Genomic DNA, 26,654 nt, shown 5'->3' on the forward strand with positions numbered 1-26,654 from the left:
TGACTTTAACAATTCTGATGCATACGTCTTATCCACTATGCTGTAAACCACAATTAGTGCATGTTCTAATGGGGTTTAGTGACACTGCTAGCCAGGGATTCCTCAGATTTACCTATTGATGGCAGAGAGTTAATTTTTGCACAACGAATCCTATTCAACATGTACTTGTACCACTGCAATATCTGTTCTGTTATTGCCATCTCAGGCACTGGCCCTAAAAACCACTATTGTGGCAAGTCTAACTATGGGATAATCCTGCCTACTTGCAGAATTTTATTACAGAACCACTTTAAGATCCAAATCCACTCCTGCACATAAGAAATACAGATGTGCCTTCATGCGCCTATACGTTTTGCACCATATGGCACGAGACACCTGGCACTACGCCATGGAATACAATTCCCGTGCTTGAGTACTTTTTCCCAAACTTTGCGTGTTAGTGGTCTATGTACAGTACTAAGCCTGAGAGAGAGAGAGAAAAAGAGAGAGAGAAAGGAGATGAAGTACCAACCAATTAAATCCTGTCATTTTTCACACACAGCCTGTAAAGTGACAGGTAGGAGCTGAATGGTTGGTATTTTATCTCGCAGTCTCCTCAAAGGCCATTTGGGGGTGAGGAAGGGGCGGGGAGGGCCAGCTTAACACAAACAGGTGGCTTGTCATTTTCTGGGCGTGCCGAGGCCAGGAACAGCTTCACTGGCCCCAGGCAATGAAAAAACACTGGCCATCCTCAGTAAACTGAGTGTTATGGTGCACACACATGAGATGACCGTCAGCGATAACGATATCACTGAATGATCTCCCGGGTGTGCTGGATGATCGATATCGATCAACCAGCACACCACCAACCCACCGACGGGCAGCGACCCGCGATTAACGATCGCGGGTCCCCATAGTAACCTGATAGATATCGACCAGGTTGGCCTGCATGCACGTTCGTTGGACGATATCTTTATCGTCCATACGTGCCCGTGCATCACAGGTCGTTGGTGGGCTGGAGGCACCAAAAAATACACTATATGAACGATAACGATATGATCGATATCGTTAATGTTCATATAGTGCATTTTAATCGTACCGTGTGTACGCACCATTACTCAGATGACCGATGTTCACGCAGATGATCTGATGCTGCGTTTTCGAACGCAGCAGAGGATCATAAAAGCATTCAGTTGTCTTTCTACTACAGATGCCTCGTGCTGCTTTTGCCTATTTTCTCACAGCAGCTGCGTCCAAAGGCGCGACTGCTGTGTGAACTGCGTACAACTCTGAATCAGGCCCTAAATGCTGTATTTAGGATTAGGGACTTGGTATCAATAGCAGATTAAGAATAACTATGTGTATTTGAGTGACACAGGCCACGCATTGTTAGGCTTAATCTGCTGCTTCATGCTAATGACTGTGATAAAAAATACTAATCTACATTACTTAATACACTATTATTAAATTAAGGTGCAAAATTCAGGAAAATGCAGGAAAAAGTATGTAATATGTTTAAAAAGGCAAAAGACTATTCCGTAGGACATTTGTGTATTGCATTTTTACCTAGATTACATACTTTTTACTAAATTTTGCATTTCAATTCAATAATAGAGTACTAAGTATTTAGGATTAGTATAGCACATTTGATTGCAACTTTCTAGATGATTATTATAGATTAGATAATTATCCTCCACACTCTCTATGGGAGTAGTCTCAGCACCCAACGACACCACAGCTAGTTTCAGGATTGTTTCCAACTGATCCAGCAGGAAGTATATTTTCAAATGCAACTGTGTTTGCACAAGCAATGACATCTGTTATGCATCCTGCACTAAATACAACTACAGGCATAGAGTAGACTTTGTGGGCCCGATGTTTTATGTATCGCTATTGCGATCGCAGCTCCGAAGTCGCACGCAAGTTTGCTGCGGCAATATGCTAATGAATGCAATCGCAAAGCCGTCGTAGACTAACAGACGCCCATTTCCACTATCCCACATACGTAATGCCCTGCAATCCAGCAAAAACATCGGTACCATCAAGTAACATCGGAGCCTTTTGCACAATTACAGCAGGTTGGACCTTAATCAGAAATTGCATGCAGTGAGTACTCAAGCTGCATATCCCGTCGCGGTGGCTAATTTATGCACGCCCATGTAACGGCATTAAAACGGTCAGGCACGTCTGTGTTTCTCCGACCACCCCCCCCCCCCTCCGCACTGCCATGCATACGCAGTGAGCAATACTCGCCCGTCTGCGTTCGCTTTCGCAGTTGCGATCTATGCTGAATCAGGCCCTGTGTTTTAACAATTTGGACTGATTTAAAACTAAGTGAAAAAAGGACATAAGGGGGCTAGAAAGAAATAACAAAAATACAGTATTTGGGTGTAGGATATGTATGTAGAAGCCAATAAATTAAAATAACCTGCAAGTGGAAAACCCCCTTTAACTATCCTATTTTATGGGAACAGGATGCATTTACCTTTAACAGTAAAATAATGAAATAGAAACACAGCTTGGACATTGGAGAAATTACCTGCAAAGGTATTAGCTTGGATTAACAATTCCGTACAAGCATGCATGTCAGCAAAGGCTCGGATTCCTAAACAGTTGGTTGGGTGAAGCTGGGATTCCAGGAACTCACAGCAGGTTTTCCTCACATCCTGAAGCTGCAAGAGACTGGCTGCTGGGAGAAGGACCTGCAAGAGAAAGAACATCAGAAAATAGGCTATAATCGTATTTCAAAAGCACATCCTTCCTCTGACACTATTGGTAATGCTTCCCTTATAATACAGGTCATGTAACCTTTGTAATAGAAGGAAACACAAACAATAACCTATATTGCACACACATACCAGGTGGACACATCAATATAGATATATTTGAAATCTGCATACAGGCAGGAATGTGATGAAACAGAATGTAATGCTGGGTACACATTAAACAATATGTGTACCCATATGCGATGTGACGGGTGACCCCCGGCCGACAGGCCAACATATTAAGACGATCCAGTGCCCAACCACCTGACATGTCGGCCCCCACCGCATCCCGCTGCACGGAGCAGTCAGCCGCATATTCAGGTTGAGCTGCATGTAGGGACGACCTGATGATGCAGCTGACGACCAGACGGGATCGAACAACAGCCGACTTAGTGGATACACAGACGATTGTGACGATATATCGGCCCGATCCGTCAGAATCGGGCATGTCGTCTGAGAAACTGTCTAATGTGTACCCAGCTTAAGACCATGGGAGATGACAGACGTCAAATGGAACAGAAGAGAGGAGAGACTGAGAAATACTGGGATAAAGAGATAGGGGCTCTAAAAGGAATGCATGACCATAAATAAATCTATTCAATATAAATGCAAGTACACTGTATGATATGCACAACCACATGCTAAAGGCTTAGTCTATTTACCTATATAATTACTCTGGTAAATGGTGTTACATTTTGATATTTTATATCAAACTATATTTAAATTAAGTTGGATTATTGTAATTATACCCTATTTAGGTCAGACATGCATTGAGTCACTACTCAAAAAGAATGTTGGAGTCACCTAAGTAAAGTTCAAGAGCAACTCCCAACAAAGACAAAGTATAAATGCACACCAAACCAGATTCTCTAGTATCACTGTAACCTGTTGGAAAGACGGAGGATGGTTGGGTGCACAGCATTTCAACTGTGAAAGCCTGAATGAAAGACTAATGATGGGAAAATGCAACACAGCCATGACAAGGTTGATGAGCCAGTCCTGGGCTCCAAGCGATTGATCCAATTGAAGATGACGTGTGACTGACGTATCTAAATATAATGTATTCTTATAGAAAGAATTTGTAAGTAAAGGAGTCATACATATCTGTGCTATGGGGTACAGTGTGCCTAGATCAGAATTATATTACTAACAGATCTACCAATCGTACAACCTAAAAGGACCCTCCGTATAAACGCATTTTGTATACAGGTGTGTCCTCATACATCTAGCTTAGATATGCCATTTGGCGCAAGTCACCAAATCCTGTGACTGCTTGCGTCTGGCGCCTTTTTTGCTCGAAAATGCCTCTTAGTTGCAATGTAATGCAACTAAGACGTATCAGGAGACTGTGCTGATTAATTGATATGTGACACTTGTATATCTGTGTGTGACAGAGTCTGCATACAAAGCAAAACAGAACTGGTCGGGGGAAAAAACCCGCGGCCGCTGCTGCACTTCAAATACAGATTTAAAGTCAGTAGCACACAGATATACAAGTGTCGAATATCAAATTAATCAGCACGGTCTTCTGGTGTGTCATAGCTGCATTACATTGCAAATAAGATGCATTTTTGGGCGAATAAAACTTGAAAGACACCCGGCGCTAGCAGAGCCCAGGACCTGGCACGCTAAGAACAGTCGTTTGGTGCGACTGCAGCAAAAATGTATGAGGACACATCTGTATGTATTTTAATCAATACTAGATCTCCTTACACTGACCACACATGTATCAAAATGTAATTTGCAGGGAAATACATCAATGTACATCTGAAGAACACACTAATATGTACATTCCTAAAATACAGAACCAGATCCTAAATATTCGTGATAGATTGCTTTTCAGCCTCTACCCCTGACTCCACCTACGGATGTGTCCACATACATCTTACTTCCTTGCACGTTAAACAGCCCCTCCAGTCACACCAGCCCTGGCATGACTCAGTAGCGCCAAGCATCTTTACGTGCATCTATTTACCTTCCAATACATCTAAAGTGATGCAACTGCGGGTGTATCTGCATGCGAAATGCTACGTTACAGTGTCACAGCCGCTGACCCTGTAACGTAGCATTTTACATGCAGATAGATCCGCAGTCACACACAGAATATAGGCATTCTGCATATCATTGTAATCAGCTTGTGCATCCTATTCTCGTCGCTTTGCGAATAAGACGCATTTCAAAGGTAAAAAGTCACACAAAACTACTCCCAGTGCTAACTAGTTGCACAGCGCTCACACGTTATGTTTAACGCAACTTGTAGCACATGGAGGTAAGATGTATGTGGACACATCTGTACCACTCCCTTTCCATTCCCATCGATGTCCACCAAGGTACATCAATGGGAATGGAACTCTAATATCATCTATACACGAATGACATGCCAATCTAACTTTACACCTCTGGTCTGACTCCCTCAATCCTCTCTCACATCTTTGCCTTTCTGCCATCTCATCTTGGATGTACGAGCTCTTATTGAGACTTAACATTGCCAAGAAAAAAAACTCACTGTTCCCCGTCTCCTCCCTCTTTCTCTCTTGGTTGGTATCATCACAGTCTCTCTGTTCCTCATGCTCACTCCCTTGGTGTCATCTTTCTACTCCGCGCTCTCCTTCCATCTCAGTAACTTCTCCAGGATTCGGCCTTTCCTCACTTCCGAAGTCTCAAAAACTCTAATTTATGCACTCAGTCACCATCATATACTACTGTAACCTTGTTTGTTCTAACCTCCCTCACAAATCGCCTCTCCCCACTATAATTAGCGTTACTGATCATCTAATTTTCCTCTCTTACTGCACAGCATCTGTCTCCTTCCTCTGCAGCCTGCTTCACCAGCTCCTAATCCCCAGCAGAATCCAGTTAAAACTCACTTTAACCAGTAGCGTAAGCGGGAGGGGGATTCTGAGTATTCAGAAACCCCCCTTTCCACCAGAAGGACCACATTTGTTTGCCCACGATTGTAACCCCGTGACCTACTGCATCATCTTAGGCTCCGGTAAGCGTGTACCCAGCTTTAATCTCTGTCCAGTCTGTCTCACACGCTCCCAGCTCCTCCTCTGACTGCCGCATCAATTTAACTCTAGTCACTGCCACCTTTAACATTTCTTCTGCAGCATCTCTGAAACTGTCTCACTTGTCTAACCCGACCTCCCCCTCCAACATCTCACCACTGCCTGCCCCTGCAAACTGCTTGTACTGTACTTGTCCCTCTCTGTCTATGGTTTTACTGTAATAAATGTCTTGTAATCATAATATGTACTTCTGCGATGGCTAGCTGTACTTAAGGTGCCCACACACATACTGACTTTTCATCCAATTTGGCCGATTTCAACGAATCGTGACGGCAGATCATGTAAAAAATTGCCAAATCGTGAGTTTCTACTCTTGATCAAGATGCCGATGCTCGTCCCTGCTCGGCGTACCTCGCATCTTCAGATCTGCCGTGCTGTAGGGCAGATTAGCCAATCTGGGATACAATGCACTGGCTGCAAAATAGATCTTAAGTCAGATTGGACATTTTTAACTCCAAATCGTGACCACGACTGCCTGGGGAGAGTTCAGGGGAAATCGTGTACCTCGGCTGATTGGGAGCAAGTCGGTATGTGTGTGGGCACCTTTACTATGATTATTATTATTATTTTTTTTATGTCTTTCCCATGTACAGTATTTGTTTTTCTAATAAATAAAAGATAGTAGCAGTAATACTACTACTACTACTACTAATAATAATAATAAATAATAATAATACTACATTGACAATCTTGGAGCAGAGAAATCTTTTCAGTACATGTGCATTGTAGGACTGTAGTAAGATCACTATAGTAAATCATTTGAATAATTTAATTACAAAACACACCGCTTTAATCAGATTCAACAGATTGCTTTGTATGAAAGTATTCCACTTAATCTAATTGGACTATTGATTGATTTTACCATCTATATTGGAGTGTATTGGAACTATGGCCAGCAATACACTTATAAACAATCAATGTGATTAAGCTATGGTCCAAGTTCATGTGTAGTGGACTCCATTGCTTGCCTGAGCCCTGACAATGCCTTGATACTTGTAAAGACAAGCAAGTTTCTCTTTCTGTTAGTGGCAATTTGTAAAGTAATAAGTAAAATAAGATGAAACTATACATACACCTATGCAAACCCATACACAAATACATTCATTCATTCAAATAAGCAGATGATTACTCTTTTCTCAAACTTATTGCCCGGGTGCTTAACAAATATTAAAAAGTTAATTGAAGTTGATGCGTCAGGGGACTCTGTGATTTCCTCAATAAAGGAGCAACAACATACAAATATGATAATGAATCGCATCCTCCATTACACAGTATAAATCAGGGTCTTTCTATTTAATACAGAGGATCGTGACTTTAACCTGCTAATGGGGAGCTCTGTTCATCACATTTCTGCATATATGTATAAATGTAAAAACCAACAAAAGTAGACGCTTCACAGTCCAGTAAAGATTACTTATATTCTGCAGCTTGTTTTTAAAACACTATAAGGTGCATACACACTGGGCGATATTACTGAGCGATTGCACGATTAAGACATTGTAATCGTGCAATCGCTCAGTAATCGTGCACTAAAATGTAGGAAACGACCAGCGATGCGCGCGCCCGCTGGTCGTTTCCTACATTGTCCATCGCCTGAACATGCAGGCCAATCTGCCGATAACGGCAGATTGGCCATGTTCAGGAACGATGGAGTGTGCCTGCACTGAACGACTGATCGTTCAGTGTAGGCACTGCAGGGGATCAGGAACGACGGTGCGATTACAATATTGTAATTGTACTGTCTTTCCTGATCGCACAGTGTGTATGCACCTTTAGGGACTCTTCATGAGTTGGATGCATGCAGAATGTGCCCAAAATGTTAGCTCTAAAAAACATAAAATACTGTAAGTTTGTTAAAAAAAATAAATAAGTAAATAGCAAAAATAGCAGGTATGTTCTTCAGTCTCATGTACAGAGCACTATAGGAAAAAATAATTCCAAAATAGAACCCAAACACAATCATATCATGGGAGCACAGTTAATAGAGTAAGCACAAGCAACTTTAGAGGTGAATCTGCAATGAGAAGCAGCTTTGTTCAGAACCATTTGGACACCTCCTAATGACTAATTAGGCAAAAATAATTTTAAAATTAGCTTAATTCCCCCTAATAATGACATGTCATGTTTGATGTGAAAATGTAAAAGTGTTGCAAAATGGGTTTAAAGTACTGTGTCAGGTATTTGGGGGGGCTCTATGGATGGGACAGGTGTTTTTAGGATTGCAGGTGGCTGCAGCAGGTATATTTTTAAAAATTTTTAAAACTGCACTTTATAGCCACACAAATATACTAGCACCCATTTTATTGTACCCCCAATTTAACTACAGCAATTATTTTTTCCAAAAGAAATTGCTTTATATCATTTTTCCACCCACACTTATGCAAATATGCATATAACAGCCATTTGACTCACTGTAAGAAGCCAAAATACTTTATTACGGCTATTAATACACTTCTATATTGCTTTCCAGTGTCAGTTAGGCTTCATAAGTAGTACAGACCGATTTTCGCTAGTTTCGCCATGCGCACTTATCGCACATATGCTTTTTTGCGCATTGAAAAAGTACACAAAAAGATTGCATCAAAACTGGCGAATGCGGCGATATCTTCGCCATGTGAGTGCTTTTTGCCAAAAACGCGACTTTTCGCACCTAATTGAATACGGCCCCTATTCGGAATCCAGATCAAAAATAGATCCAAGTGTGTTTGTGAAGATTTTCCAAATATATATGAAGAGCAAAAGAATGAAGATATTTTTTTTTCCAAGCATCACAATATGCGAGACATAAAATTAACCATGGGCTCGTTAGCATAACGTGGTCACCCAGCAAATACTTGTTTTACGGCTCTGACATTTGCTTATTTTTGTAAAGTGTTAATGCTGGTCACATCACAAATGGAAAAAGGTGGTTCCAGGACAAATTTAGAGGTGGTTGATAATGACTGAAAACTGATCTGAGAGCTGCAAAGTATAAAGTGTAATTTAGGTCAGTCCTTTGGGGTGCAGAAAATACAATCAAAATTGAGAATATAATGCTATCACTAGTGATTCCACAGCCGAGATTAAGCATGGTCCAAAGTTCAATTGTAGACTCTTGGCAAAATATACAAATGACATTAACATTTTTTATCAACATCACTATTTTTAACTACCGTATATACTCGAGTATAAGCCGAGTTTTTCAGCACAAAAAATATGTGCTGAAAAAGTCCCCCTCGGCTTATACTCGAGTCAAGTGTAGCGCTGACCGGACGGAGTTCGGTCAGCGCTACACACTGCCAAACACACAGCCGCCGGAGCCGGCAGCTATGTGTTTGCTGTAATCAGCAGCCGCTGAGAGTCTGTCAGACTCTCAGCGGCTGCTGCTGCTCCCACTGCGGGAGCCATCTTCCGGCTCCCGCAGTGGGTGATGGGAGACACGTCGTCATGACGACGTCTCTCCCATGCAAAGCGGCCGGAGGAGCGGACAGCGGCGGGACCCTGAGCGGACAGCGTCGGGACCAGGAGCGGACAGCGTCGGGACCAGGTGCGGGAGTTTCAGGTAAGTGTTTATTTTTTTTTTTATTGTTATCACGTCTCTCTCTACTAGGGGGGGGGGGGGGGGGGACGACTACAGGGGGCACTACAACGGGGCAATGACTGCAGGGGGCACTACCAGGGGGCGATGACTACAGGGGGCACTACCAGGGGGCGATGACTACAGGGGGCACTACCAGGGGGAGATTACTACAGGGGGCACTAAAAGGGGGGAATACCACTGGGGGAACTACCAGGGGGGGATTACTACAGGGGAGGATTACTACAGGGGGCACTAAAAGGCGGGATTACTACTGGGGGTACTACCAGGGGGGGATTACTACTGGAGGCACTGAAAGGGGGGATTACCACTGGGGGCACTACCAGGGGGGGATTACTACTGGGGGCACAACCAGGGGGAATTACTACTGGGGGCACTACCAGCTGTTGCCATTTCCCACACTAGGCTTATACTCGAGTCAGTAAGTTTTCCCAGTTTTTTTGGGTAAAAGTAGGTACCTCGGCTTATATGCGGGTCGACTTATACTCGAGTATATACGGTATACTGTGGCTCAGTGGTTAATATTGTTGCCTCACAGTGCTGACTGACCAAGGCACTATGCGTTTAGATAATATCAGGCAGATGTACTAAGCTCTGGAAACTGATAAATTGGAGTGATAAACTACCAACCAATCAGCTCCTGTCATTTTTCAAACACAGCCTGTAACATGACAGTTGGGAGCTGAGCGGCTGGTACTTTATCACTCTCCAATTTCTCACTTTCCAGAGCTTAGTACATCTCCCCCTATGGATCTAATTCACAGGTGCACGCAGACTCTTTATGCTAATGCAGCAGCCGATTTCTTCCTACTGAGATGCCTATTGGCAGCGGTGCTAATACGTCTCGTGCATCTTTAGACGTACCATCAGTCGCAACATCGAAGCTCGCACCAGCCCTATGACATCCTGTTTCAGCACTACTGCGTCTTTAGGCACAGCAGCTGTCTGTGACACTCCTGTGACTGGCTAGCCACCCCCGTTACCTCCCAGGAGCGCTCACTGAAATTCATTCTCCCAGCGTCTAAATTTATTCTGCGTCTCCGGGCACTAACCATCGGAACACATACGCAGACATAAAACATTGGCCACTTACGTGCAACATTGCTACTGCATTCGCCTCTGAACCAGGGCCTCAGTTTTCTTATACCGGTTGTCCTCTCCAGATAAATACTAGCTAACCTATTGCGGACCTACCCCTTCAGCACTTGAAACTGAGGAAGCGGCTGCAGGTGAGGAACTTGTATACCCTAAAAAGGTAACCTATAAAGTGCCAGCTCCACATCCCTCACTACACTCCCATGGTCAAGAGTGTCTCCCAGATGGCGGAAGGAGAACTTCTTTAAAACCAGCAAATCTTATTTTACCTTAGCAATTCAGAATTAAGCCCATCTTCACGTGGTTAGTACATATTGACCCATAACTGTACCTGCACATTTTCCTCTGTTACTTGAATTTCCGCAGTGTAAACGTAATCTACAAGCGACTTCAGGGTCCACCCGTCTACTTCCTTTATCCGGACTCTCTTCGCTCGGCTTTCACTCATCTCACCTACAATAGAAAAGAATTAAAAAACATTTTTTAACTGTTTTTAATACTATTCTATTACTATAATAAAGCATCACATATTGTTCTCAGCAAATCAATCGTTCTTCCTCGTCATTACCATAGAATACTTAATGCTAATCAGATGCTGACTCACAACAACTGGATGATCACTTCAGTGTAAACCTTAATTATCTTAATTAATTTGTATTACTTACATACTGTTCATGGAAAAAGAGGATTGAAAAATCATGTAATGAGCATTGCTAGCACTACCTGTAGACAGTGTTATGTCTATATACCACAGTCCGCAGGTATCCCCCTTATGTATGAGGTTTTTCCTTTATACTTCCATGACAGCTGTTCCATTAGAAATATTAGTAAAGTGTTCAGTCCAAACAATTATCTTCAAAGTCACTGAGGTCTCTTTCTTGGTTCATAGTAGACAAAATATTGGTTTATGAAATACAGGACAATGGATTTTATATTTCATCCTCAGTATAGTGTTATGTTAACTGGTTAATTAAAGGTGTGTATCCCCTAGACGATTAAAATGAGCAATTGAACGATTAAGACATAGTTACCATTCAAGAACTCATTAACCGTTCATAAATTGTGCATTAAAATGTTGAAAACGACCAGTGGTGTGCGCTCCCGCTAGTCGTTTTCAACATTAATCATCACCTGAACATGCAGGCCAACCTGCCGATAGCGACAGATTGTGCATGCTCGGGGATGAGGGAGGATGCCTGCACTGAATGACATATCGTTCAGTGTAGGCACATTATCCACTGCACAGGATGATGGATGATTGCACGATCGTACAATCGTTCCACTCTCGTGTAGTGGATACGTACCTTGAACACGTGTGCGCACTAATACAGTGGTTATGAAAGGTATTCACCATATTTTGGCATTTTCAACATATTCTCATGTCATCAAAAAATTGATGTCCAAATTAAAATAGAAAAAAAAAAAAAGAAGGAAAATAGGACTGAGGCATTAGTTGGGCAGGGCCACTCATTCACTACAGTGGAAATTTGGCTATACAGTATGTATATACTAGATGTTGTCCCCGGTGCTGCCTGTTCCCCCCCCCCACCCCTGGTCGTCTCTTTTCAGCACTACCACCCCCCCAAATTGGTCTCCCCTTACTCCATTTTTCTCTTAACCCTCATCTTTCAATTGTTCTTCTTAGCACTTGATTTTATTATATACATTAACCTTAGCATTGCATTTTTTCTTTTCATCTTTTCTATTGTACTTTAGAGACACCCTCACCTTGCTTCCTCTACAGTATGTGGTCTATGCATCCAGATGTGCCTTCCTACTTTCCTCTATACAGTTATTCATTTTTGGCCGTGGATGATGTTGTGATGTTGTTATGCAGAAGTGTCTGCTTTTATCATGAGGTGGCATATGATGAGTATGTATGAGAAGTGTTTGGAGACTGTAGATGTGTGCTATGTCGGAGCTGTCTGGGGGTGACATCAGTGACACAGGTGGGAGAAGTCAGTGTTCCACCAACTGTCATTACATGCCGACTGCCTGAAGCAGAGAAACATCCTACAAGCATTATATCCCACACACGTCACTTTAGAAATAGTGCATTTGGGATTAATTTATTCTCGTTTTCAGACCATCACCTGATTTTTCCTCCCTTTGTCATGTGGGTCTCCCACTTGCTTTATGGCAAACTCCAGACATTGTATCACTTTTTATCGGAAATGGTTTTATCTTTGACCAACCTCCTATAAACTGTAGATTTAGTGTCTGGTAAAGTTCTGCCACCTCTTTCATGATTTGATTTGCTTTGAAAGTCATTTGATCTTCATGATTAAGCTTGATTGAAAATGCATTAAATGTGAGAGATGTATTTATATAGAAAACAACTGGTGCATTCAAATCAATTATGTGATGTTTAAAGACATATTATTGTGCAATTATTTAGGTGTATATTAGCAATGGGAGTAAATACCTCCATAATCAATTGTTTTCTGTTTTTAAGAAAATATACTGTGGCTGTTTTTTTTTAAAATGTTTAATTCCTGAACAAATCTATTTTGACTCCACGATGTAAGAAAATGTGAAAAATGGACCAATTTGGAAAGACTAAAGGGGCCTATCCATTACCCGACTTTGTGAACAATCCGCCCAACACCAGGAGGTTTTGGTCGCATTGTTCACAAAGTCGGGTAATGGATAGCCGGCAAGGACCAGCGATGTGCGTGCACGCTGGGTCCTTGCCGACCCCGACTGCCTACTGAACATGCCCGTCAACCTGACGACGCTCGTCAGATTCGGCATGTTCAGAGATAGGAGGTTGGGCTCCTGCACTGAATGACATTCAGTGAACGCCGTTCAGTGCGGGCACCACACCTCGGCGACCTGAAGGTCTGAACGCTAGACGTTCAGACTTTCAGGTCGCCTAATGGATAGGCCTCTTAAATATTTCCCTTGAATTTAATCTTTCAAACTCCTTCTCTTTAAAATAGCACAAGTTGTTTTACCTGCTGATAGCAAAAGAGTTGATTAACGAAATGTGGGGAGCTACTATCATGGAATTCAGGAACAATACCTAACTAATGCTGGGTACACACGATGGTTAGGAGCCGCTGTAACAGCTCACAGTTCCGGCGGATCCCAGTCATTGCTAGGCGACCAGGACCCCGTCTCATGCCAGCCGCAATGGCCCATGGTCCTGACTGTTGCTAGGCAACCGGAACTCTCTGTGGTCGCACTGCCAGTTGGTCCTGGTCGTTACTTCAGCCAGGACGCTTTCTTTGTACCTGCAGCTTCTCAGCTGCGGTGTAACTAATTGTAAGGGGCCTGTCTCTGTGCAACTTCTCAGCTGCAGTATATGAATTGCAAAGGGCCTGTCTGTTCTGGGGTTCTGATTGGCTCCCAGAATAGTTAAAGTACAGTCAGGGCCATGGTGCTATAAGCTATACACACTAAAGCTGGCCACACATCTAAAGATTATCTGTCCAACCAATCAAGTAGTTGATTGGTTGGAATGAAAATGTGGTAACGTATGGGAGTAACTGATGATCAGCAATTTGCTCCTAAATGCCAGAAAACAGATGAAAATGGACGTTCAGACAAGTTTGTTAAATGTTTGATCTAAACAATTTGTTAAAACAGTTTCTGTCCATTTTCCAGCATTTGGGAGCAAATTGCTGATTGTCATTTGCTTTCATACCTTACCAGGTTTTCATTCCAACCAATCAACTAGTTGGCTGGTTGGACAGATAATCTTTAGATGTGTGGCCAGCTTCCAATCGTCCACTTGATATGCCTGGCCTGCAATCACAACTGGGCATTTAAATCTGCCAGCCTAGTTGTGATGTCAATGATGGCAGTCGCTGCAGCAAGTATACGGGTGGTCGGCGGTTCGCACGTACACACATGCGATAGATCGTTAGTTGATCAAATGAATATCAACATGTGTGTTCCCAGCATAATAAGAGCAGATTCAAGATTGATCTGTTTAAAGAACTGACTGATTTTGATCTGTATTTTAGAAAAAGTTATTTCTGCTAACTTCCCCTTGCCATATTTTGTTAAGGAATGTGAAGTTGATCTAGAAAAGGCACTCCACAGCAACATCTGCTTAAAATAATGAACACACTTTCACATCAATTAGTAGTAAACCCCAGGAGAGCAATTATACAAATACAACTATGACGTAAGGATGAGAATGTAGGCTTTTACGAACTGGGTCCCTTCGTTACCCTTCATCAACTTCATGTGTAGTGTAGTTTTCTGTATTACTTGTATTTACCGGTATGTATGAATTGCTATACTAACTGTACGGCTCTGTGCAGTTTTGAGCAGGGACGTGCAGTCATGGTAGGCAGAGCCTCCCCTGTCATACTCCCGAGATTTGATATAAAAATGATTAGAATAATACAAAGAAGATATTTATAACTTATAAACATCTTCTTTGTTTATTGTAATCATTTTTATAGTTAACACTCACTAGCTTTGTGGAGCTCCCTTGGGACTGCAGGGAGAAGAGAGATGAGGCAGCTACAGCTCAACCTCACTTCTGTATAGTCAGACACTGCTTGCAGAGCTGGGGGTGGGGCCACACCATGGGCAGTAAGCTGCACAGAGAGCTAATAGAGATATGCCTCTGAGTATGGAGGGCATGCCTTGAGCACTGATGGACACCTTGGATTTGTTATGTGACCAGGAAGTGCACTGCACTGTTTAGAGATTGGAGCTCAGACAGCAAACGGAAGAGAAGACGCAGTGATGCAGGTAGGAGAATCAATGGACACTGAAGCTTAGTGTAGTGAGGGGAGAGTTACAGTGAATAGGAGATGAGACAGGCTCCCAGCACTCAAGCCCATCTCCATGTGTGCCCCCCCATCCATTGACCTCACTGCATGTCGCTGGTTTTGAGGCACCTTACAATTAAACAATTCTGATTTTGCCCTATTGTGTACTAGAGAGTTCATTTGCAAGTAGATACCAAAATACATATCTGACGGACATAGTCCACAAACGACATTCACCTATGCAAGACTGAGCATAAAACATCAAATTTCAAAAGACACCAAGAAGTTGATTTAGAAGTCATGATTTCTAGACTATTTTAATCATGGGCATGTGAGTTAACCTAGGCTCATCTTCCATACAGCATGTTCGCCTCCTCCTGCCCCGGTCTGTCAATCACTACATTGGTTGCCCTCAATATAAAATACTTAATTTAATACAGAAGGCTAACAACAAAACTACACCAACATACATATTTTCTCTCTTTTTTTAGTATAACTGCCTACATCCACACTCATTACCTGCTCCCAATCACATGACTATTTTTGTCTGTACCCAATCTATGGAAATGAACAAGAAAGTTTTCTAATCTCCAAACTCAAGGGTTCCCTGAAAACTCACCTCTTCCGGCAAGTTTATCAATCTCCATAAGCTAATCTACCCAATTACCTGCCCTCAACACAGTCCACACAACTTTACATATGTAAGAATGTAAAAAAAAAAAAAGGGGCAATTTTTGCTAAATTTTTACATAAAAAAAAAACAATATTCTTACGCTGGTTGCACACTACACATTGTGTGTAGCCAGTGACGACACGATACATCGCGCCGTCAATACACAGTGCACAATGCAGTGGATGATGGCGTGAGGTGTAGCTTCATGCTGCATTTAGGACGTCATTAATCGCATCATCTCATCTGCTGCGCTGCACAGCTGATGGGACAATGCAATGAACAACCCAAAGGCAGGCGCGATCAGGCGTACACACTATGTGATGCGTGGCGGAACGATATGTCGTGCAATGGCTCACAGTGTGTACCCAGCTTAACTGCATGCTTTCAAATTGTCCTGACACACTAGTTGGTAAATGCTTTTCTAAAGAATCAGATTTCAATTGCCAGAACTGAAAATCAGAGTGGCTGTGCATGCGTGAGGCCATCATCTGACATTGTAGCAAAATGTACAGATGGAATAACAGCATCTCTGCAATTAGTCCTAATCTGTATGTCTACATTTCTCATATACAAGTCAGACTAATATCATCAAAAGCCGCCACTACAATGTGCGTGACACTGTACAAAACAGTAACAGATGTGCTCATCTAATCACATTCGTATCACAATGTTTCAAAGCTACAGCCAGTTGTTGGTTGGTTTCATAAAGGAATGTAAAGTTACCCTGCGGTTGTGTTCTGAAAACAGCTGAAGGATAACCAGCTGCCATCTAAAGTCCTAATGTAAACGGGACTGTAAATAACTCACAATATGGAAACTGCATTAGGTCATAAAAAAAAAATCTCATTAAGGCATTACTGCCTCACAGCACTGAGGTCTTGGGTTAGATGGCCACCGCAGCCATGACTGTGTGGAGTTTGTATGATCCCCCTAAGCTTGCGTGGGTTTCCTCCCACACTCCAAAAATATACAGGTAGGTTAATTGGCTTTGACCAAAAAATTAACCCCTAGTGTGTCTGTGTGTGTATATATATATACACGTAAAAGGGACTATAGATTGTAAACTCCACTGGGGCAGGGACTGATGTGAATGGCCAAATATTCTCTAAACAGTGGCGGAATATATGTGCTACTGTATATAAATAACTGGAAAATATAATTTGTCACATTAGGTTATTGGGTAGTTTATTATATCTACCAAGTACACACAACTGAAAAACAAATCTCAATAATTATTATGTTTCTTAACATTTTTTAGTCAGAAGTCAAAGCAATGTTGCTAGGAGACTGCAAAATATCACTGTGCAAGAAACAAGCAGATGACTTGATACAAACAAACGGATGACAGATGGACGAGCGCCTCTCTGCAAATGAATGATCAGTTTTAGATGTCTGCCTCTTACAAGCTGGCATAACACAAGCAACTAAGAACCAGATTAATAACAGGGAGATTCAGAGCCAACAACAAACAAGCAGATAATACAGTATCAGGACACAGCTCGTTCTGTTGGTAGAAAGTATGACAAAGATGTTTGTGTACATAGCATGTAGCTGAAATAAGAAACATGAATTGCGAGTTCTTGTGGCCATAATTCTTACTATAAGTTGCTATGGTTTACAATCACTACTAGACAATAGGCAATTTAGCCACCACAAATAGTTAACTTTGCAGCTTTTTTCATTGTTCTAATTTAAACATGGTTTTAATTTTTACCAATGTGCTGTGAAACACGCTAGAAAAAGTGACTACCAGGGATCATTATTTATATACTCATTCTAGTACTAATACTGGGTGGGTCATCCCTATCCTCAGAACTGCCTGAATTCTTTGTCACATGGATTCAACAAGGTGCTGGAAACATTCCTTAGAGCAGGGGTAGCCAACCTCGGTCCTCGGGAGCTACTAACAGTTCACGTTTTCCAGACCACCTAGCTGGTGCACAGGTGTAGTCATTACTTACTAACACATTTGAAAAAATCCACAGGTGGAGCTAATTAATACACTTGTGATTGTGAGGAGACCTGGAAAACATGCACTGTTGGTAGTTCTCGAGGACCAGGGTTGGCTACCCCTGCCTTAGAGAATCTGGTCCATGCTGACATAATGGCATCACATGAATGCTGAAGATTTGTTGGCTGCACACTCATGCTTCAAATCTCCCATTCCACCACATCCCAAAGGTATTGGATTGCATTGAGATGTAGTGAGTGTGGAGGCCATTGGTGCACTGAACTCATTGTCCTGTTTGTGGAACCAGAATGAGGAGATGTGTGTGCGTTTTGACATGGTGCATTACCCTGCAGGAACCATTATAAGATGAGTAGTCTGTGACAAGGGATGCACATGGTCAGCAACAACACTCAGGTATGCGGTGTCATTTTTTCAGCCGTCAATTGGAACATAATGTGTGCCAGAAAAACATATCATTACACCATCACCAGCCTGAACAATTAACACAAAACAGGATGGATCATTTGTTTATGCCAAATTCTGTCCGTACCATCTGTATGTTGCAACAGAAAAGAAGAATTGTCAGAACAAGTGACATTTTTCCAGACTTCAAATGTATCGGTGCAGACTGCAACCTCAGTTTAATGGCAACGGGAGCGCTCTAGTGTGGTCTGCAGCTGTAACCCACCCACTTGGAGGGTCGATGTACTGTGTATTCAGAGATGTGCACACCACAGTTGTAACACGTTTATCTGAGTTACTGTCGCCTTCCTGTCACTTGACAACCTCTCTCACTCACACAACTGCTGCTGACTGGATGTTTTTTGTTTGTCCATCATTCTCTGTAAAGTTTAGAGACTACTGTGTACAAAAATCCCAGGAGTTTCTGAGCTACTCAAACCATCCAATCTGACGCCAACAATCATTCCATGGCGAAACGTACTAAAACCACATTTGTTCCACTTTCTGGCGCTGGGCCTGAATAATAACAACCTCCTGACCATATAGACATATGTATTGAGTTGCTACCACATGATACATTAATTAGATATTTGTATTAACTGTGTGTGAAAGAGGTCTCTGACACTTCGTAACAATCACCATGACCAGTGAAGTGTATTAACAAAAATTAATATACATAAGTACATGACGGCCTCTTGCAAATGTTCATCATATAGTATATAAAAAAAAAAGTTTACCAAAAAAAAAAAAAAAAAAGTTTACCAAAAAAAAAAAAAAAAAGTTTACCAAAAAAAAAAAAAAAAAAAATTACAGTGTAGTATATAGTGAATTTAAATGAATCAGTGTAATGGTACGATAGGTGCGTACCCTTTAAAACCAGTTTCGGTGCTTATCTGCATCAGATATCTTCAGTCACATGGTGCCACTTGCTGTTTATGTGAACACCTAAACCTTTACCAAAGATACTACACTCTATGTTTACTTTATATGTTGTTGAGGTTCCATTGAAGTTTGTCCTCCTGAAGATCATGTGACTGACGATAGCCGACTCCGATAAGCACAAAAACCTTTGCTGCTGAGGCTTTTCTCATCCCTGCGCTTTTTGTGCCAATCACACTCCTATATCAATATATTTTTCATGCAGTACCCACAAAAATTTTATACCTTGTTTTCTTCAGATGTTGAATTTGAAGAAAATAACCTTAATTTGAGCATGCCTTCCAAAACCCCTTTTCCACTAGCGGCTCAGTGGAAAAGGCTCCTAGGAAAAAATCCTGGGTTGATAGACCTGGCATTTCTCAAGCAGGGTTTTACGTGGGTAAAACCCTGCTCAGGCTTAGTGGAAACTGGTAACACGGGTCTTCCGACCCGGGACCCGTTTACTGCATGGTGATTGGCTGTTACTCGGAAGCAGCCTGTGACAGCTGTCACCGGGGAGGAAGAGATTACAGTTTCTCCGTATGGTCTGGACCGTTCCGTATTAGACCCCATCCCCGCTTCATATGGGGAAACTGTAATCTCTCCCCGCCCGTCTCCCCGAAAACAGCTGTGACATCACAGCCTCCCGAAAGGACACACCCCCTGAACGCCAGACCGGCGACCAGGGGAGAGATGGAGTTTCCGGCGCTTGGTGATGACAATCTCCAAGCGCCGTCGCTGCACCCACTGGCACCGCAGTGGAAATGGGGTAAATCCCAGGTCTGACCGGGCTTGGAACGGTGTTCAAAATCCCGGGTCAGACCCGGGATTTTAGTTGAAAAAGAGGATTTATGGTCTTACCTTGTTAAATCCTTTTCTTCGACTCCATAGGGGGCACAGGGATCACTCTGGGGTATAGCCTGGAGAGGGAGAATATGGAAACCAAATAGTTACTGATTTCTTCCCAGCAGCCATCTGGCTCCCTCTCCACTATACCCCGCCCCCAACCAGCAGTTTAAGTTAGCAAACCAAGGGCAGTAGTGAGGCAAAGAATAGGGAGAAAGAACACCTGCACACGCTCAGAACACACGTCAGAGAAAAGGTGCGCCAAGAACTTGCATCAGAGGAATAAACCCCACAGGCCAGGTGCGTCAGGGTGGGCGCCCTGTGCCTCTATGGAGTCGAAGAAAAGGATTTAACAAGGTAAGACCATAAATCCACTTTTCTTCTTCCTCCACTAGGGGGCACAGGGATCACTCTGGGACGTCCTAAAGCTGTCCCCCAATGGGAGGGGACTCTCCTGAGCTGCACTGGGAACGTCCCTTTATACAAGAAGGCAGCGTCCAAAGACGTGAAGGTGACCATTACACAGAAACAAATACAAAAAGTGTGGGCAGATAACCATGTGGAAGCTGGACAAGTTGTACTGTAAAAATGAGTCGAGTCTCCCTCGAAGATCCCACTGACCTAGTGTAATGAACAGTCACCACGACAGGGACAGAAGATCCGCCACAGAGTGTGGCGAATAGCAAGCAGGGCCACCAGAATAATCTGTTTAGAAATGTCCAGCCCCGCTTGAGAAAATCATACCGGACCACAGAGAACTAAATTCCGGGTCTGTCCAAGGCAAAAATCACCGGAGCCTACATCCATAGTTGTGTCCACCAAGCCGAATTCCGGAAAGCAGAAAAACCGTATCAACACAACCGCAGTAGGAGAGGAACCAAGACAACTGGGTAGGAACCTAATCGAGACCGCAGAACGGGCCGATCAAAGGAAAAGATCAGAACAGGGGAGCGACAACACAAGGCGCTCAAACAGACAACCCCCCCTCCCCCCTGTGCCAAGCAAAGGCCGGGAGTATTACAGCTGTCTCAGTAAACCAATGAATGAGCTAAATGCACCGCAAACTAGGAATCAAGGACTCTTAAGCGAGCCTACCAAAGAGTCCCAAGAACCCCAGAAGGTTCAAAAGGAGCTAGCTGGTAAGAACAAATGGTGATAGCACACAGAGGACACCCTGATAAGAGTGTCCGAACTTAAGGTAGGCGCGGAGCAGATGTTGAAGCAAAACAACAGGTCGGAGACCCGTATCTCTTGGAAGAGGGCCAAAGGCCCCAATGCGCAGAGAGAAGATTCAACATAGCTGGAATGAACTGGGATGGAAGCCCCCAGCTAAACTCCTAAAAAGGTCCTCTAATTCGGTCAGAACTCCTGACTGAATTGGGCCGACCGCATGTAGGAGGGTATATAAACATCCCCCCCCCTCTGGCAAGTGAGGTGGGCTAGAATCTGACAGAAGTACAGGCTTGTAGACTAAGAACCGACCGTAGAGAAAGACGCATTGAAGAGTCGACTGAAAGGCTGAAGGAGTTGCGTCCTACAGTCCCTGTGTGGATACTGTCACTGTACCTCCGGAACGACTGATAGGGGAGTTTCGAGAACTCAGGAGCCGAAACAATTACTAAAAATCATGTTCATGTGAGACAACATAATCCTGATGTTCCTCAGGCACCCGGGATCAGTAGGCACTGAAAAGAGTAAGCGTAGTGAATGACCAGGCAGCCTAGGAGTCCCCTGTTCCAGGGGAGCTGTGAAAAGGAAAGCTGCCTACAGAATCATAAAATTATGCCAACTGGGAGAGCATCTGACCATGCCAAGGGAACTGCAAATGAGCGCGCCACATGAAGGCTTATGTGGGCAACGGGAGTCACACGGTCGGGCCTGCCAGGACCAGACGATGCTGTAGGAAAGGTAAAACCAGACCAGAGGGTTCTGAAAACATCCAGAATAGTAGTAACAGGCTTGCATGAGCCGCCCACCGATCTCGAAGACCTAATGAGAGGTTACTGCCCTCCACCTATGAAAATGTGCATTGGTGGTGAGAAGGACCCCTGTCCTGTATCCCAAAGGGAATGGACAATGGGAATAGAACCTGCGACTGTCACATGCTGATGTTGTGGAAATCTGTCCACTAGCGCTTTGAGCCACCACAAAAAAGGGGCGACAGCTTGTATTCTAAAACAGACTCTACGTATGACATAGGCCCGAAATTTCCCTGTGAAGAGGCAGAGAATGAAACAGTGTAGTCACTGCACACGACAGAGTGTAAGAACACTTCAAGCACCTGGAGAATTCATAGTGGGAATTAATCCCATGACCTTAGTGCTCTGAGGCAGTAATGCTAACCATTACACCGTCTGTGCTGCGCTAGTAGGGATGTCAGAATAGAGAGGACGGTATACAGAAAACCCTTAGTCTGATGGCAGGGAGGAAAACTAACCAAACCTTGGAATGCAACAAGTTCTCCCCAAAGGGGAAAAGCTTCCAAGTAATTATCTATCCATAGAACCAAAGATCTCCTTGAGATAGATGGATATCCTGTGATTGAGCCCTAATGAGCAGGCCGAGGGGAGCTTCCATTACTGTCCTGATCCTCATGAAAAACACAAGGGGCTAAGGACCTACTGTAATAGAGACACAGGAAACTGTAAGTAATGGTACTGAACAGCACCATTACTTACAACTGATTCACCTGGCAATATGTAAATAGGCCTCCTATATGTAAAAAGATGCTCTGAAACACTCTAATCTGAGCGAATGATAGAGCGGAGCGATCCCCTGTTGGCCAGAAAAACCTGGAGCCCCCACTAGCGTCCAGAAAATGAGAATTGGCTGGAAAAGGCAGTCCAGCATCTGACCAGGAAGAGACTAGCAAATCACTCGCACCTGCAGAGACAACGACCTGGATAATAACCGTGGAGGTCCGAGGGGAGCAAACAGAGTCTCCCAGAGGGGAGTGTTTGGGAAACCCGCTAAGGTCTAAACGAGTCCCTTATGGACTTAACCACGTGCTGTACTGGTACCCAGATGGGATCACTGCCCTGTGTCAGAGGTGGGATCTGAAACCACGTCTCCAGAAGACTCAGTGCTGCAGACTCTATAATTGAGTGGAAATCCACCCCAAACTGTGGCAACAGATATGCCAGCTGAAGGGTTGAGTAAGGCCACCTACTTCAGTGCCAAAAGTCCATAGAGGAGGAACTTCTTAATTTAGAATGTAGACGGTCTGTACAAAAGACCAACAGTGTATGCGGGCACTACCTAGAGTATGTCTCATGCAACCCTGGACCAAAAGGACTCGAAATACTCAGACTATGCTCGCTGGCATGCCAGATGTCTGCGCTTAAGAGGCTAATATGGCAATGATCTCTTAATCAACTAGGTAGTAGTCCAACTGCACTGTCCTGTCGGGAGTCTGCCCAGCAGCCTCAAGACATATCGCCCAAACAAAGCGAGGGATGCAGATAAACTAAAGCAATTACTTAGATATCTAGAAGCCTCCGCTAAGAGGTCATCAAGCTACCTAAAGGAAGAAGGTACCGGTATCCTAACCTCAGCTCTAAGAACCTGGGTTCTAGAGCAGGGGGGCTCTATGTGCCAAGGTACGGAAATTATTTATCCGGCCTTATTAGTTTTTGTCAGGGCCTGGAAATCCAGCTTACTCTAGGATTCCTAACCTGACAGAAGTACACTGAACCTGAATGAAATACCAGGTCAATCTGCGGAGTGGATAAAGCAAGTACCTCTGCCATCTCCCTGTCTTATATGGCCCCATATAGGGGGCATATCCGGTTTAAAATTGATAAGAACAGATACTATACCTGATCTTGGCCTGAATAGGCCTGTACTGAGCCCTGAAATGCAATCGGGGCCACAGGATAAGTACAGTCAGCCACTCCTGTACGGAGTAAGTAAAGGAGTGTTGCACATACTATACTTGACGGCAGGTGTGATCCTGCTTGTAGGAAGGACCTGCGTATTAGCCCGCAAGACCATGTTCTAACTGGTCGGAAGTTGCAACTGGTAAGTAAACATTTACATTACCTGTAGTCTGTTACAGCTTCCTTGACTGGTAGCCCTAGTCGAAGGAACCCTTACGCAGCGTAGCATTGAAGCACCGGGCCCAGGGACCTAGGATAGGGATTCCTCTGCCATCGTGGTTTTAGAACACAGAGATCTGTGGAGAAAGTATATTATTACACAGCTCCAGAAAAAAGGTTCAACAGCTACTAAAACACGAGCACCCATCTACCTGGGTACTGCAACCTTGGAAGCAGTTTAAAGGAATCCAAAAGTTATAAAAAAACAGTGATGTGTATACGGGGTTGTACAGTGAAAGAGAAAACTCCACAAATAGAGAAATGAGTGGGGCTAGGGAAAAAACTCCGGTCATGTAAAGCAGTGTCAGAATCACAAACATTTGCATGTAAATGCTATACCTGGGGCACGAACCCAGTACTACACAGATTACTGTCACACACACCGTACACATGGAGCTATTTTACCATGTTATTTATGTACTCTGAAATAAACACATTCATTACATAGAAATATGTTCAAATATAAAGTACCTCAGGACTGCACACATAATTCAAGGCACAAAAGCAATGGGCAATAACAGTGCTCAACAAACCAGCTTGTATAGAGCAGGAAGGAGTTAAATGTATACCAGGCTATGTAAAGCGAGGTATACAGGGACTTGCAAAAGTATTCACCCCCCTTTGCATTTTTCATGTTTTGTTGCCTCACAACCTGGATTTAAAATGGTTTGAAGATGTCCATCATTTCACTCACAGAACATGCCTACAACTATGAAGTTGTGTTGTTTTTTATATTGTGAATCAAACAACATTTAGGACAACATAATAGAAAACTTCAACATGCATAACTATTCACCCCCCTAAAGTCAGTACTTTGTCGAGCCACCTTTTGCGGCAATTACAGCTGCAAGTCGCTTTGGATAAGTCTCTATGAACTTGCCACATCTTGCCCCTGGGATTTTTGCCCATTCCTCAAGGCAAAACTGCTCCAGCTCCTTCATGTTGGATGGTTTCCGCTTGTGAACAGCAATCTTCAAGTCTGACCACAGATTCTCAATTGGATTGAGATCTGGGCTTTGACTAGGCCATTCCAAACACATTTAAATGTTTCCCCTTAAACCACTCGAGTGTTGCTCTAGCAGTATGCTTCGGGTCATTGTCCTGCTGGAAGGTGAACCTCCGTCCCAGTCTCAAATCACAGGCAGACTGAAACAGGCTTTGCTCAAGAATATCCCTGTATTTAGCACCATCCATCTTTCCCTCGACTCAAATCAGTTTCCCAGTCCCTGCTGCTGAAAAACATCCCCACAGCATGATGCTGCCACCACCATGTTTCACTGTGGGGTGTTCTTGGGGTGATGGGATGTGTTGGGTTTGCGCCAGACAGTGTTTTTTTTGGTGGCCGAAAAGTTAAATTTTAGTCTCATCTGACCAGAGCACCTTCCGCCATACATTTGGGGAGTCACCCACATGCCTTTTGGCAAACTCAAATCGTGTCTTCTTATTTTTAGCGCTAAGTAATGGCTTTTTTCTGCCAACTCTTCCATAAAGCCCAGCTCTATGTAGTGTACGGCTTATTGTGGTCACATGCACAGATACACCAGTCTCTGCTGTGGAACTCTGCAGCTCCTTCAGGGTTACCTTTGGTCTCTGTGACGCCTCTCTGATTAATGCCCTCCTTGCCCGGTCTGTGAGTTTTGGTGGGCGGCCCTCTCTTGGCAGGTTTGTTGTGGTACCATGTTCTTTCCATTTGATGATTATGGATTTGGTGGTGCTCCAGGGGATCATCAAAGATTTGGATATTTTTTTTTTTTTTATAACCCAACCCAGAATTGTACTTCTCAACAAGTTTGTCCCTGACTTGTTTGGAGAGCTCCTGGGTCTTCATGGTGTGATGCCTCTTGCTTAGTGGTGTTGTAGCCTCTGGGGCCTTTCAGAAAAGGTGTGTTTATACTGACAGATCATGTGACACTTAGATTTCACACAGGTGGACTTCATTTCACTAATTATGTGACTGCTGAAGGTAACTGGTTGCACCAGAACTTTTGAGGGGCTTCATAGCTTCACTGAGGATGACGTGTAGGACTTTTCAGGCAGTTTTCATGTACATGCAGACGACAAACCCCTGTTGTGACAAGGTAGAGGCTCCCTCGTCATTACACAGATTAATTTACTACACTGTATGTTGGAGCTTCCTTCTTGTTTGTGAGAGATATGATACAATAATCATATTTGCAATGTACAATAGTTAGGTGTATGCCATTTCCTGCTAAGCGAAGGCTGAGAGTCTTAATCTAGTATGTGGTGACTAGGGGGCCTATTCATCAAACTACAAAAGGCCCGGTCACCATGCAGAAACGCTATTATATCCATATTTAGGTTACCGGGCCATTCATCATCAGGGGTTCCAAATGGACCATCGATATTCAACAAACTCTGAAAGTTTGCTTACGAGAACAAGCGTCATCTTCAGATGTTGCTTGTTCTCAGATCCCCGCTCCATCCTATGGGAATAAGTTCCAGGGATGCGAAGAGGAATCCCTCTGCTGC

At 43.4% G+C, this 26,654-nt stretch overlaps 1 protein-coding gene and 1 non-coding gene across 5 annotated transcripts in view; both read right to left on the reverse strand.

Annotated features, from left to right (window-relative positions):
- Positions 1-26,654, reverse strand: part of KLHL2 (kelch like family member 2) — a 166,532-nt gene that overhangs the window by 101,335 nt on the left and 38,543 nt on the right. For 3 of the 4 annotated variants that reach the window (XM_088450296.1, XM_088450299.1, XM_088450297.1), the window contains 2 exons: positions 10,816-10,937; positions 2,519-2,681 (listed from right to left, as the gene is read on the reverse strand). In XM_088450296.1, coding sequence (XP_088306422.1) covers positions 2,519-2,681; positions 10,816-10,937 — 285 coding nt within the window. Of the gene's footprint in view, positions 1-2,518; positions 2,682-10,815; positions 10,938-24,108; positions 24,157-26,654 lie in introns of those variants that run through there. The other variant, XM_088450298.1, reaches the window with a different exon arrangement.
- Positions 23,746-23,930, reverse strand: LOC148501584 (U2 spliceosomal RNA). Its single transcript, XR_015870039.1, has one exon. It is a non-coding gene; the product is annotated as a U2 spliceosomal RNA (small nuclear RNA).

The sequence above is a fragment of the Taudactylus pleione genome, unplaced genomic scaffold (assembly GCF_031769625.1).
Source record: "Taudactylus pleione unplaced genomic scaffold, aTauple2 ptg000513l, whole genome shotgun sequence".
In the NCBI taxonomy this organism is placed as follows: domain Eukaryota; kingdom Metazoa; phylum Chordata; class Amphibia; order Anura; family Myobatrachidae; genus Taudactylus; species Taudactylus pleione.